The 16041-nt window shown below is 41.6% G+C and overlaps 1 protein-coding gene across 1 annotated transcript in view; it reads right to left on the bottom strand.

Moving 5' to 3' along the window:
* LOC122787930 (serine/threonine-protein kinase N2-like) overlaps positions 1-16041 on the bottom strand; it is a 122978-nt gene that overhangs the window by 10670 nt on the left and 96267 nt on the right. The window contains exon 10 of the mRNA XM_044054856.1: positions 27-102. Within this exon, the coding sequence (XP_043910791.1) occupies positions 27-102 (76 nt within the window). The remainder of the gene's footprint in view (positions 1-26; positions 103-16041) is intronic.

Genomic DNA, 16041 nt, shown 5'->3' with positions numbered 1-16041 from the left:
GCTATGGTTTCTAGAACATCCTTTACCTGTTGAAATTTCCCTTTTGCTAGGTTTTTCACAAATCTTAAGTCTTCATGTTTGAGCTGGATATCCTGGGAAATACTGAAAGAAAAAAAATACTTCAGTAAAATTATCTTTAGTTCGCTCATCAGTGCAAAACATGTGCCCCTCTAGATGAGAACAGGGCAGTTTTATATGGAACTAAGATGATAAAGGTATCTTCTACATGTAGCCTTTTTTTTGGCACTTTCAAAGGAATAAGTTATGACACTGGTATGCCAAAAGAGAACAGACAGTCCTGGACTGGATAGCAATATCTGGTACACAAATATCTGCTATGATGAAAGTGAGGAAGGAAATTGAACAAAAGAGGGAGGAACCTCAGCAAGGTAAGGTATAAAGGAAGAATCAAAATGTATTGACTTGAATTGCTCAGTAGACAAAACAAAAGTTAAGGAGGTGAACATGTGTATGGATGAAGCAACTAGTGTCCTCATCACAGGGCTATGTAGTAGTAATGGAACAGGAGTTTCATTTAGGTTGAGTCTATATTACCACTGCAAATCAAGCTCTGATGGAAATCATAGGGAAAAACCTGCACCTGTGCATGTGGATCAAACAATATAACTGGTAATACAGGGAAACAAAAGGACATTGCAGGTAGGTAAGAGACATAGTCACCTTTTGCAAGATGTTATCAGTACTATGTACAGGGAAAAGAAGGCTTGCATGTTTCAGTGACTGGCTGTGGGACTGATACATGATGGGCAAAGCTAAAGAATACTAAGTCACTGCAGAAATCCGTGGGAAGGGCAACCCAAGACTGCAGGCATTGAAGACTGCTTAGGAAGGGCAGGCTCCACTCAGGAATGCCAGCATCAAAGACTGCTTAGGATGGGGCAGGCTCTGCCTAAGACTGCCAGCATTGAAGACTGCTTAGTAAGGGCAGACTCCACCCAAACCTGCCAGCATCGAAGACTGCTTAGAAAGGGCAGGCTCCACCCAAGACTGCCAGCATCGAGGACTGCTTAGAAAGGGCAGGTTCTGCCCAAGGCTGCCAGCATTGAAGACTGCTTAGGAAGGGCAGGCTCCACCCAAGACTGCCAGCATCGGAGACTGCTTAGGAAGGGTGCCAGCATGGAAGACTGCTTAGGAAGGGCAGGCTCCACCCAAGACTGCCAGCATCTAAGACTGCTTAGGAAGGGCAGGCTCTGCTCAAGGCTGCCAGCATTGAAGACTGCTTAGGAAGGGCAGGCTCCACCCAAGACTGTCAGCATTGAAGACTGCTTAGGAAGGGCAGGCTCCACCCAAGACTGCCAGCATTGAAGACTGCTTAAGAAGGACAGGCTCTGACCTGGATTGCAGTCTGTACATCTTTTTATACTAGAACAGCTTACATAACTCTTCCCCTAACTCTCATAAAAAAACAAAAAAACAAAAATACTAATCAGTGTTCTGCTGTTTTGTTACAAGGAGGTATACAGACTGCAGGCATAACAAACCTCTACAATGGATGCAGTGTGGTACGTGCTGATAAGTGGATAAACAGAAGGTGAAATAGGATGACTGTGCTTTTAGGATGGGATAAAATGTACTCTGGAAGAGATCAAAGATACCAAGCAACTGACAATATTTATTTATTTAGATTTGCTAACTGGGTAATATCTGACTAGGCCAGTGGCCCGTTTTCAGCAGACACCCAGGGAGAAAAGCTCCAGAAACAAGCACAATGTAACATCAACAGAAGAAGAAGAAAAGGTGTGCTAAACTAAAAAACAGCTAACAGTGTCATTTAAGTATGTGAGCAAAGAACAATTACATGAGGACAGAGGTACTAAGTAACTATGTAATCACAATAACATAATATATATATATATATATATATATATATATATATATATATATATATATATATATATGTATAAACATAAATAATATAAAACAGAGATTTTGGCATCACTGGGAAATCAAATATCAGTCAGATTGGAAATGTTAAAAATTCAAATAGCAACCCATAAAAAAATTAAAGAAAATCATTGGTGTTGGGTGACGAGAAATAGGAGAGAGGAGATTATTCAGGTGAAGTACAGGGGCAGCGCCAGTTGTTGTTGAGATATTCTTTTAGTTTACTTTTAAAAAAAGTCAAACATGGATTGTTCTGGATGTCTGGAGGAACAGCATTCCAGGTGTTTGCTATTTTATTGTAATAAAGGGAGTCACTGGGTTTACTATCATTAGTTCGAATGGCAAAACATTTGCTGTTTGAAATAATGAAAGGTTAAACTGAAATGAAATGTTCTGAGTGTACACAATGTCGTCCCAAATGATCAAAACATTTAAGTCGACATTGCCGCTGAAAATGTGATGTGATAGCCGTATAGGAGCTGATGTAAATCAAACTCCTATATGACATATCACGTTTTTGCAGGGGGGCAAGACCCCCTGCACCTCCTGCTACTAATTTATTCCAACTCCGATATTGCACTACAGTGGGGATATGGGTGAATTTCCAATCCTCACTGTACTGCGATCTCATACATATTGTCAAAAACACTTGTGCAAATGCACTACTGCATTTGCATAAGTGTGTTCGACAATCCAAACCACTATTAATTTTCTGAACGACATTCTGATTTTTAGCAGCATAACTGCCGACAGCATGTCGTTCACGAAAATGATAGTAAACCGAGTCACTGTGGTAGTTGTGAGACTGGGTAACTTTTAGCAATGACCTGTTTGATGACCTGAGGGACCTGCTAGTGATATTAGGTTAGACCAGGTTAAAAAGTGCTGGACAGTTATTGGGGCTGTGAATTATTTTGTGGGAGAAGATAAGTTGGTTTAGTATTAGCAGATTGGGAAGTTCTAGCTAGTTAAGTTGATGGAGAGTGGAGCAATGGTGAGTTTTATGAGGCTGATTAGCAGCAAATTTGACTATTTTGTTATAGCAGGACTCAAGTATATTAAGGTCAGCCTTACATAAGCTGGTGAAGATGAGTGAGCAGTACAGGAGGGTAGACAGTAAGTAAGATCTTGCTTTGGCTAGTCTGGCTTGGTGTATTAGGTAAAGTTTGGCCCTGTGGAGGGAGCCCATTTTGGCATGGACTTTTTTGACAGTTACAGAGATATGAATATCAAATTTTAGCCTGTCATCTATTATGATGCCTAGGAGTTTTGTTTGATTTGTAGGTTCAATTTTGGTTCCATTTGAGGAGTGAATAGAGAGAGGTAAGGATTTGGTCTTGGAGGAATTGTTTGTGAAGATCATTAACTTAGTTTTATTTGAGTTTAGAATGAGTTGGTGGCTGTAGAGGTAAGTTTCTATGTCCTGGAAAGATTTTTTCATTTTAACCTGAAGCTCTTGGAGGGAAGGGGCAGAGCATATTAGAGAGGAATCTTCAGCATATTGTATTACTGTGGCAAGTTCTGTTGCTGTATTTAGATTGTTTGTAAATATGAGGAAGAGAAGGGGCCAAGAATGGACCCTTGGGGAACCCCGGTAGATACTGGCAGCAGTGGGGAGAGATTGTTCTCCCATTTTGTAGCCTGTTGATGATTAGACATATAACTGAGGAACCAAGTTAGGGATGATGAATTAAGACTGTAAGTGGCAAGTTTACTGAGTAAAAAGGCAAAAATAAGCTAACCACACTGCTAAAGGAGACTCACAAGCAAAACAACCAAACTGATTAAAATAATTGTGAGTCAACCAACATGGTCCAGGCAGGATAAACTTCTGTTGAACACCAAGAATGTATAAAAACTGTTTTATTGAAGAAGGTTAGCACTTTCGCTGGGTTACCACTTCATCAGACCAAATGCAAAAGTATGTTAAAACACAGAGATATTTAAAACATAGCACAACCAATCAACTAAAACTAATTAAAAAAGACCAGTCAAACAAAGTGATGTAACCCATATCACCACCTACTCAGTAGGGCTGGTTTAAGGGAGACACCACTATTAAATCCTGGGTATTCATATGCATGCAAAGAAACAATCCATTTTAGCTCACACATCTCAACAACTTTATTAAAATCACCTCTTCTAATATGGAAATGCAAAATTTGTAAAACTCTGAATTTAAAAGAATTGTGTCCTGGAAACAATAAGGCATGATTAGCTTAATAGTGGTGTCTCCCTTAAACCAGGACAGTGCTAGTACTTTGGGAAGGACGCAAGTCATGTTATGTGGAGGATAGTTCTTCCTGCAAGAGATAATCTAGCAATTGTTTTTGAATACATTTCTCAAGTATTTTATTGGGGGAAGATAATATTTCTATAGGTCTGAAGTTATTAATGTCTGTTGAATTTCCTCCTTTGTGCAGAGGGATAATGTGTGACTTTTTCCAGACAGAGGGAACGTGGGATTCCTGGACTGACCTATTTATAAGGATTGAGACAGGATAGGCAATGCTACTGGCTGTTATTTTTAGGTACTCACTTGGAAGGTGATCAGCTGAAGAATAGAATGGTTTAAGTTTGTTTAAGAGTAGTTTTATATAGGATGTGGGCACAGGTTTGAAGGTGAAAGTGGATGTGGTGATATGTCGCTGTTGGGCAAGGTTCAGATTAGATATTGAGGAATCCTTGGTTAGAGATACTATACTATCTATAAAACAAGAGTTGAACTGTATTGCAATTTTTGAGTGGTGAGTTATCTGGAGAGGGGTTTGGGTTGAATTTTTGGCTGGAATGTAAGATTTCTTTAATGGATATCCAAAACTTTTTAGGTCTGTGGTTAGTATTATTCTGAAAGTTATTACAGTATACTTTTTTGTCTTCATTTATTTGCTTTTTAGTACAATTGTGAAGCATTCTGAAGTTTTCAAGATATTGAGGTGTTTATATTTTTGCCATTCTTTCCATGCTTTTTCTCTGTCCTACATTATCATTCTACTCTTTTTTGGATAGCCAAATTGCATTACTTGTTTTTAGTCTCTTCCTTTGTTAACACAAATGCTCTGGAACAGATAGTCTGCACCCCCACTAGGGACTCTAATGTTCTGGACATAGTACTCACCAACATGGGGGGCATCACTGTACTTCCCCATGTGTGATGCCCTCCATGGTTAGGCCAGGCCACAAATCAGTCTTGTCTGAAGTAACTACTGAAACTGACACCCTCAGAGAAACAAAAATTATAAAAAAACTTCACCAAAGCAAACTACAGGGTATTAAGCAGTGGTATAAAAAGCTTCATACCACCCACAATAGCAGACATCAATGATCACTATGCAGAAGTGTACACAAATGCCCTGTACTAACACTTAAGTGACTGCATAAACTCTGCTATACCTGACTTGATCAAAACCAGGTCTTCCTGTAAGAACAAGGCACCATGGTAGACTTCAAGTATAAACAGATTATATAACAAGAGGAAAAAACTGTTGTCCAAAAGCAAGAGGGATATCACTCTGCAGAGAAAAAGTTCCCTCCTAAGCCTAAACAAGAAAAATGGAAATCTTGTAAGGTCTTTGAAGGCAAATTACAAAACTACAATTGCATCCCTAGCCAAGGATAATCATAAGGCATTCTTTAACTATGTCTGAAGTCTAAAAGGGAATGCCCAGCTATGTGTCAAACTGGTTGTAGATGGGTTCTCTCATACTACACTGGAAGATATCACCAACCTGCTAGCTGACAGATTCAGTGCAAACTTCACCTCCTATCCCCACCTACTTTATCCCAAAGCATATCTGACACCAGTACTCTGCCTAGTATCTCTAGAAAAAAAGGGCATCTCTGCACTTGCCAAAGCCAAAAACACAGCCTCAGTGGGACCAGATAATATCCTAGGTAGTTTAGTAAACAATCTAAAATAAGACCTAGCAGACCCACTTGGCGTTCTCTTTAAAGATAGCTTGAGAACTGGCGATGTTCCTCCAGAATGGAGAACAGCAACAGTAATCCCCCTGCACAAAGATGGGCCATCAACTGACCCTGGGAACTACAGACCTATAAGTCTAATCAGCCTCATCTGCAAGACCATGGAAAGAATTATCAAGGACCTTATCAACAAGAACATAAGCAACCTCGAAACACTGGCCCCAACCCAGTTTGGCTTCCTTAAGGGTAGATTATGCTTATTAAACCTGGTAGACTTCTTTGAGAATGTCACCAAAGCCCTTGCTGAAGGTAAAACAGTGCACACAGCCTATCTCAACCTTCATAAGGCTTTCAACACAATCTCCACTCTGGCATCATTGACAAACTCTCCCAGCTGGGGATTAACCCTCACGTTACTAGATGGGTAGCCAGTTGGTTCACAGACAGAACACACTGTCAAAATTGGTGACTCTACCTCAACCAGTAGACCCATCACCAGTGGAGTACCACATGGGTCTGTGCTGGGCCCCTTACTGCTTGGCATCTATTTCACAAAAGTCCAGACCAAAGTAAATGGCTGCTGGCTTGCCAAGTTCACTGATAATTGCAAACTGAGAGCAGTCATTGAGTCTCCTAACAGTGTCATCATATTACAAGAAGGGATAACACAAACGAATGATTGATGCAAAAGCCACATTCTAAAATTAAATGCAAAAAAATGCATTATTATTCCCTGTGGCAAAACAGAATTCCCTACAAATTACAATATTGGCAATACCCCCCTGAGTTCCAACCCAGTGTTGCGAGACTTGGGAATGCAAGTTGATAGCAATCTGAACTTTGACCACCAAGTTGCCACAGTAGTAAGGAAAGCCTTCTACATAGTAGACCTCATAAGCAAGGGCATAGTATCCAGGTCAAGGGATGTTATAACTCCACTGTACTTGACCCTCATCAGACCCCTAATAGAGTATACAGCACTCTTTTGTATGTACCTCACCATACCCCTGCAGCAGCTGGACAAACCTCAGAAGTTTCTCACTAAGAAAATACAGGGAATGCAATCCATGACCTCCGTGGACAGGCTGAAAGCCCAGTCACTTTACTCTGTATCTTATAGGCTGCTGAGAGGTGATTTGTGCCTGGCCTATAGGGTAAACTCCAACCCTGCCCTAATGGGAATACTCTACATCCACAAGTCAAATGGGACAAGAGTCAGTCGGGGAATCTTAACCTAACCTGTGTCATTAATAGAACATGCTGGAGAGACAGATATGTCTCCCGGAGAATGCAGCTTCTCTGGAATAGACTTCCTGTTCACGTAAAACAGAGCTTCTCACTGTCCCTATTCAAATACAACATAGATAGTTGGATGGGAGACCACAAATTCACCCCTGGAGTGGCACCCATGTCCCTCATGGACAAGGGTAGCCGGTGTTGATCAGAGACCTGCTCTGTTCATAAATTCATTCTGCAAACTACCCAAAAAGAACAAATGGGGATGCTTGGAATTAACATGGCTGGGCTTGTAAAGACTCTAGAGCCACTAGTGTAGTAACCTCCTATGAACCTTCTAGAAGGTGCAACACTATTTAGGGTATTTAGAAAAGTTGCATTAAATTAATTTGCAGCATCATTTAAGGGAAGGATTTTTAGGAAGTTCCAGTTAATAGATGGTAGTGTAGTAATGATACATTTCTGGGTTAAACTTGGCAAAGTTGCGTGTTGTTTTATAAATATGCTGTTTAACTTCATGTGTGAGATGTCTGGTGATATAGATTGGGAGGTGATCACTGAGAGAGTCTGACATTGTACTTGTGGTGGTGTATTTGCTAGGGTCTGATACTAGGAGCCAGTCAAATAGGGAATTTGATGTCTTGCTATAATGTGTGGGGCTATTAGTTGTGTGAAACCATGTAAGTTCAAGCTAGATGTAGGGGAGTTAGACTTTACATCCAATCAATTGACATTCACATCACCTAATAGTATTTTTTCCTTGTAGAAATGTTATAGATATTCAATGTAGGGTATCTTCTAGTATAGCTGTATTGCCACTAGGAGGGATGTAAAGGACAGTAATACATATTTATTTATAATTGTTTATTTATTTTATAGGTTCATAGGTTCCTAGGTAGGTACTAGGCTATCTGCCTGAAGGCATTTATAAGCCTAGCCAGAATTGTGTTGGCTTTCGACGCCCCCTTTAGATTAGTTCCCTGTGCCTCTGTCCAGCAGAGCCATTGAAGTGATCCCGGGGTAAACTTTCTATTTCCCATCCACTCGTCAAGGTTTCTCTTGAAGAGTGTTAGCGAGGAGCTCTGCCTAATGTAGATTAGAATCTTGTTCCAGAGCACAGGAAGTCTCTGGGACAGGAATCTATTCCTCCAGCACGTCCTATTTATTGTTGTGGTGAGGTTTAGCTCTCTAGAGCGTGTGGCTCGAGGGGATATGGTTTTCTTTAGGTGAAGCATGCCCATCAATTCTGGGTTGGACATAGCCTTGTATGTCAGGCATAGATCACCTCTGAGTATGCGGTATGCAACCGAGTACAGCTGGAGTTTCTTCAGTCGAGCTGCATAGGGCATCTGTTTGAGGCCAGTGATCCTCTTGGTGAGGTACTTCTGTGGTCTTTCCAGCTGTTGCAGGTGTCTTGTAAGGTACATCACAAATGGGGCATTGTACTCTATGATGGGTCTGATGAGTGATGCATAGAGGGGCACAATGACCTCTTTTGATCTGGATACAAACCCTTTTGTGATTAGGTGGGCCACATAGAAGGATTTTCTAACCACTCTGGCAATGTGATTATCAAAGGAGAGATTACTATCTACTTGGGTCCCCAGATCCCTTATTACTTCTTCTGTATTTAGGGGGCTACCACCTATGTGATAGTTTGTGGGTACTTTGTTTTTTCCAAAGGGGATGACTATGCACTTTTTGGCATTTAGCTTGAGGCCATGGTTTTGACACCAGGTATCTGTCTCAGTGAGACCCTTTTGGAGGATGTCTGTGTCAACCGGAGAGTCAATTATAGCCCCTGGTTTGCAGTCATCTGCGAACTTGGTCAGCCATAGACCTCCTGTGCTTGTCTGTACCTCTGAGAAGTATATGCCAAACAGGAGGGGTCCTAGGACTGAGCCCTAGGGAATGCCACTTGTAACCGGTTTAGAGTCAGACCTAGCTCAGCAATTCTTCCCATGTGGATTCTGCCTGTGAGCCAGTTGGCAACCCATCTCATGACGTAGGGGTTTATGTTCAGGCTGGTGAGCTTGTCTATAATACCAGAATGGGGAATGGTGTCAAAGGCCTTTGCAAGGTCTAGGTAGGCTGTGTGGACCACCTTTCCCTCGTCTATAGCCTTGGCAACTGTCTCAAAGAAGTCCACCAGGTTTAGGAGGCATGATCTGCCCTTAACAAAGCCAAACTGGGTAGGGTCCAGTGTTTGGAGGTCCCCGATGTCTCTGTTAATGAGATCCATGATGATGTGCTCCATAGCCTTGCAGACCAAGCTAGTCAGGCTTATAGGGCGATAGTTCCCGGGGTCTGTTGTGGCTCCACCTTTGTGGAGCAGAATAACCGTTGCTGTGCACTACTCTATGGGCATGTAGCTTGTGGAGAGGCTGAGTTTGAACAGTGTGTTTAGGTGAGGGGTTAGTTCATCTTTGAGCTCATGTAGGATGCAGCCTGGGACACCGTCCGGTCCCATTGATGCTGTGTTTTTGGCTTTGGAGAGCGCTGTTTTAACCTGAGTGTCTGTGATTTCAGGGGCACTACATTCTTCTGGTATGGTTATGGGCCCTTTTGGGGGTGAGAGGGGGGTGATGTTTGCACTGAACCTCTCTGCCAGGATGTTGGCGATATTGGTCGGTTCAGTGTATTTTGTACCATTCTGCCCTAACTCTGAGCAGATCTGGGAATTGCCACTTAGATTCTTGACATAGCTAAAAATGCCTTGTGGTTATCTTTGGAGTCCTTGGCAATTTTTCTTTCAAAGCTAGCCTTGGATGATTTATGAGGGATTGCAGTTTCTTGCTGATACTGATCAGGGATGTCTTACCTTCTTGGGATTTTACTCTTTTCTGTACTACTTTCCTCCTTCTGTTGTATAGCTTGTTTATGGCAGGGGTCCACCAGACTGGTTTCCATTTCTTGGAGGAGTGAGTCTTGGTTTTGCTTGAGATAGCATGATCCATGCATTCTTGTAGGTGCCAGTAGAGTGCATTAGTAAAGAATTTTGCAGCTTGGGCAGCATTATCCTTTAGCATGGGGGCTTTGAAACTTTCCACCTCGGTCTTAAGTAACGTGAAGTTTGCTTTTGAAAAGTTTTTCATGGTGGTTTCTTTGACCGGGGGTGGGTGATTAGTTTATGGTCAGATCTAACCAGCGAGGGGTTGACCTCCAGTGTGAAACACCGGTTGCCCATGTTGGTGATGACCAGGTCCAATATGTTGTCACCTCTGGTGGGGGTGTTGACCAGTGGCGTTTGAATTTATAAATTCTAGGAAATGTTGGGCAAGGGAGTTAGTACTTGAGTAGTTCTCCCAGTTAATGTTTAGGTAATTGAAATCACCCAATATCAGGGTGTTTGGTAGGACCTTTATGTTTCCCGGTGTTTCCAGAAATGTGGAATGGGGTCCTGGGACATGGTGGGTGATCTGTAGCAACCTACAATTTGAATTGCAGTTTTGCCCATTGTTAGTTGCACGTGGATGATCTCTGAAGCATCATGCTGTGCCACTAACCTGGAGGTGTGGGTATCCTTGATGAATATGGATAAGCCTTCGCCTTTTGTATTTCGGTCTGGGTTTTGTGGCCAAAATGTATGGTATGGTATGAGTTGTAGCCTGGTAGTGCTGGGGTGCTCTCTGGAGCCTTAAACCAGGTTTTTGTTACTGCACATATATCAATTTTTTCCATACTGAAGAGTGCTTCGAGTGCGTGCATTTTGAGGTTTAGACTTCTGGCATTGAGTAGCATTACCCTCAGTTTTTTGCTCCTTGTGCTATTTATGGTGGTGGGTTTGTCTTTGGAGCCTTGCCTCCAAAAGGCACTATGGGGGTGGCAAGAGACTTGGCCAGTATTCAAAAGCCTAAGGGTGACAGGTGCAAGCCATCTCTAGAGAAACATAGTGGCTTGTCGAGCATGTCAACCCAGGCTGACAGACACTGGATCCTCTTTGAATGACACCAGAAGCTTAGCCAATTGTTGAAATTGATAACTTTTTCTTTATACTGTGGTAGGATGCTACTCAAGGTCAGGGTCATACCGGCCTGGGCTACATGATCAGAGAGCTCTTCCATGTCTCTTTTTATGTAGTCCAGAGAGGTACGGTTCAGGTCATTTACACCAACATGGACAATGACAGAGTCATATTTGTACTTGTTCTGGAGTGACCTGAGTGCTTGTGTTATGTGGCAGATCCTGGCACCCGACAGGCAGCTAACAGTAACCTTCTCCTTGTTCAGCCTAGTGAGTGGGTCGTCAGTGTGCCTGACTATAGAGTCACCTATTACCAGTGTGTTGGGTATGTTATTTTGCCTTAAAGGCTGTGCTTGCGTGGCACACTCATTTAGTGAAGTATGTGTTTCATGGTTTGTGATGGGGGGTGGAGGTTGCTTGGGTGTCTGCTTTGGAGGTCTCTGTTGCATTTGCAGATTTTTACTTGGAGCATCCAAGTATGTTTTCATGCATTTATGTGTGTTTTTTGCCAGTGCTGGTTTCATAGGTCTATCTGAAACTGGTGGTGTGATGCATGTAGTTCCCTTCTCCTCTTGACTGTCTGGTCCAGTCTTGGGTTGAGAGGGCTTAGCCTCCAGTTTGGCTGTATAATTGCATCTCTCGCATGTATTAGTGTTTGGTGGTAGGAGGAGAGGGTTGTCTGTGTACATGAGGCAGTTGTAACACTGCCTCAAAATGCCCAGATTCACCAGTTGGACCGGAGAGTACACCTGAAACTGCCCTTTGGACATGCCTGGATAGGTACAGTGAACTGTTTTACTGATTGGCTGGTAAAGTTGAATAGAGACCTTTGTTCTTCTCTACAGAAGGTCGAATAGAGAGCCTTGTCCTTCTCTAAAGTATAGGGGAGGGTCTAGTGCTAAGGTTTATTAGTGCTTGCTATGAGTTTAGAGCAAGTGCCAGGCTGAGAAGTGAATGGTTTGAGTGCTTAAGTTGAAAGTTTGTCTAGTTCCAAGGGAAAAATTGAAGAGTAGACTTTGTTGAGCCGGAAACAGTTATACCCTAGCTAACCGGCGCTGCCCGGCACGCAAAACCACACAAATGTAGGTATTATAGCAGGGAAACAAAAGAGAGAAATTAGCCCAAAATGGCCAATAAACTACTAATTTCTGGGCAGAAACCACTCCTCCAGGGACAGATAGGCTGCTCAAAGCTCCCCTCTCTCACAGGTGAACAGAGATAGTACCTTCTATCCAAGTAAGGTATGGGCAAACACAGAAACTTGTAAAACAGCCCTGAATTCAGCACTAATCTGAAAACTGGACTATACTAGCTTAGAAAAGTGGAAAAACAAGTATATATATATATTTTTTTTTTCAGAAAATAAAGCAGATACAATCAAAAAAACACTTTAAATGCACAAAATGGCTATCACACTTGAGTGTGTAGCCTACAGCAGTTAAACAGGTAATTTAAACACAAAAACAAACGACTTTGTTAAAGTGCAGGCAGTAAAATAAGTACAATATGTAGCTGAAGAAGCTTTTTAAATCTTAGAAACTGTAAAATATTGGCGTTTAGGAGGAATTAGCTAAAGGCAGCAAGAAAATGCAGAAAAATGATACTTAATCACTCCAAAGTTTCCCTTTTGTCTCTCTGCTGCTGTAGAACTCTGCAGGGCACCAGGCAGGAGCTTGCTGAGCTGTATGCAAGCGTAAAAACCTCACAAATATGGGTTTTATAGCAGGGAAATGAAAGAGATAGAAATTAGCCCAAAATGGCCAATAAACTACTAATTTATGGGCAGATACCAGTCCTCCAGGAACAGATAGGCTGCTCAAAGCTCCCCTCTCTCACAGTTGAACAGAGAAACTTCCTTCTATCCAAGTAAGGTATGGGCAAACACAGAATCTTATAACACAGCCCTGAATTCAGCACTAACCTGAAAACTGGACTATACTAGCTTAGAAAGGTGGGAAAACAAGTATTTTTTGTTGTTTATTTTCAGAAAATAAAGCAGATACAATCAAAAACACTTTAAATGCACAGAAATGGCTATCACACTTGAGTGTGTAGCCTACAACAGTTAAACAGGTAATTTAAACACAAAAATGACTTTGCTAAAATGTAGGCAGTAAAATAAGTACAATATGTAGCTGAACAAGCTTTTTAAATCACAGAAACTCTAAAAAATCTACATTTTAGGCAGACTTAGCTAAAGGCAGCAAGAAAATGCAGAAAAATGATACTTAATCACCCCAGGGATCACCTCTGTGGCTCTGCTCGACAGTGGCACAGGAAAATAATTTTTGGGTGGCAAAAGCCAGGGTACCTTTTTGGCTGGGCTTGTATAGGCCCCAGGGCCGATAGCCTAGTACCTACCTATGAACCTATGAACCAATGCTCTCTTTTGTCTCTCTGCTGCTGTAGAACTCTGCAGGGCACCAGGCAGGAGCTTGCTGAGCTGTATACAAGTGCAAAAACCTCGCAAATGAGGGTTTTATAGCAGGGAAATGAAAGAGATAGAAATTAGCCCATAATGGCCAGTGAACTACTAATTTCTGGGCAGAAACCACTCCTTCGTGGACAGATAGGCTGCTCAAAGATCCTTTCTCTCACAGGTGAACAGAGAAACTGTTGAGGAAAACAATAAGAAGCTCTGCTGAACTAAATTTTGGTATTGGTTTGCTATAAAGGGAAATGTGGTAGATGCTGGGAAATATTAAAGCAATACTACCACCTTTCCTCTATATACTGTCATTACAGATGATATTATAGCCAGGGGGTATAACTTTGGAGCCGTTTATGCTGGGTTTATACTTGTTTATACTAAATACAAAGCTATTAAATGCATTCATGTAAGAAGCAATGATATCAATGGCTTCTTAAATTATTGGCAGCACTACACTGCACCCCATTGGCAACTACCAATTGTACCCCCTAATAATTTGCTCCTGCTGCAGCTGCCCCTTTGTTCTGCCTTATTTGCAGCTCAGAGTTCCAGCCACATTTTATGTGTGGTTTCAACTAGTGTTAGCAGTGATATGCCCCCTTAACACACACACGGCTTTCAGGGTGAGAGGTTGTCATAAGGGTTAAGGTGTTTACCTTGCAGACAGAAGGTACAGGGTTTCATTCTCACAGGTGGTAATTTGCTAGGCTTAAAATAGCCCCCAAAGGCAGTTATCCTAGTAGTAATCTATGAACCGATGAACCTATGAACACACACACACACACACACACACACACACACACACACACACACACACACACACACACACACTCACACACTCACACAAATATCAAGCCAGGCATGACTAGTCCCATCCACATTTCAGGGGTAGTGTCAATCTATAGTAGTTATAGCTTCTCTTAAACGCACACAAACAAAAATGCGCTCACACACACAAATATAGATATATACACACTTGCACATACTCACATATATGAGCACCTAGCTTAGTGAACAAAATCTCACAGTTAAATGACATTACATGATGTAGATAGCAGGGAGAGATTGCTAGTCTGTGGTAAACTCAAATGTTGCAGCTCCCCACAAATTCTGGAAACTCACGCTAACTTAAAGGCTCCAACTGTTTTGTTTTTTTCTACACTGTTCCAGTAACTGGCTCCATATGTCAACCATGTTATCTGTGAAAAAGTACTTTTTGGATTAATATTAAAATGAGACTATTTTACTGCTGACCATGCACTCCTTCCCATCTTAGCCTTCCTTCTCAGGGTAAACCCTTCATATTTTCATATCTTCCCCTCAGCTGCTCATGTACCCACAGCTCATCTCCCAGTCCCGCCCCTTTTTTCAGTGAATAAATGATGATCACCATATTTTCTTCATATATCATATCCGTGTTCCCCCCTCCATCCTATTCACCTTCCAGGATAACCCCTCTAGCACTGTGACCTTTCCCAGTAGAAGCTCCTGGACTGCACAGTTTATTCCAGCTACATCCTGTACTTTTTTAATGTTTAGATATTTAAAAATCATGTGATTTTTGTATTTTAATTTGATTGTTAGATTAAATGAGTTGGGTAATGGAAAAGTGTTGAAAAACACTGTTTGGTCTCGTTCTGCAGAAATAAGCATTAGAACTCAATAAAAACTGTGAGTGTTCTCTGAGTGCAGCATGTGTTTATTTATTTTGGAAAAATACCCCTTAAAGTGTATTTATCATCTGTTTTTCTCTGTGTTACAACAATGGGTTGTCATTCCCAAAATGCAATTCTAAAACAGCAGCCTATTTTCTCTCACTTTCAAAAACATATTGTTTGTAGGCCCTGCAGTACGTATTTATACCTTATGGCACATGCAGAGTATTGTAATAATATTAAAAGTAGTACAACACAGAGCCTGTGTTACAGTACACACTGATATACTGTAACACATGCACAGTGTTGCAATGATATATTGAAAGCAGTACAACACAAAGTCTGTGTTACAGTACACATCAATACACTGTAACACAGGCACATGTGTGTAACATCACTTCACATGCAGAGCAACACAAACGCAGGGCTTAATAAAAAAAAAAACTTCTAGCATTAATGCTGTAGCATAAATGCACTTGCTCCACAATGCAGAGATTTCCAGTTCAGGGACACATTAGCCTCAATGAGGAAAGACTTCACTATCAGCTAATTTGCATGTCTGTGAATCGTCATTGAGTACAAAGAGTGCAGATCAGCACTCCTCTGATAGTTACCAGTGGCAATCGCATCATATTAACATGGACACCCCCACTCATTCATTTTCCACTTGCAATACACACACACACACACACACACACACACACACACACACACACACACACACACACACACCACATGCCCCATAACTGTCCCTGTGTGATGAGAATGCCCCAGATGCCTCCTTTATCCTGCCCTCATACGTCACAGATGATCAAAGTCAGTTAATTATGCCAGACATTGGAGTTTCATACAGTTCATTAGAGTTTCATATTTCTTATTGTATAGAAACTGTACTGTGACGCTAGACAAGTTTGTCTATTAACTTTT

The sequence above is a fragment of the Protopterus annectens genome, chromosome 13.part0, assembly GCF_019279795.1.
Source record: "Protopterus annectens isolate FY-2018-M chromosome 13.part0, PAN1.0, whole genome shotgun sequence".
Classification (NCBI taxonomy): Eukaryota; Metazoa; Chordata; order Ceratodontiformes; family Protopteridae; genus Protopterus; species Protopterus annectens.
Note: the sequence above shows the minus strand (reverse complement) of the source record. Positions and strands in the feature narration are given on the sequence as shown.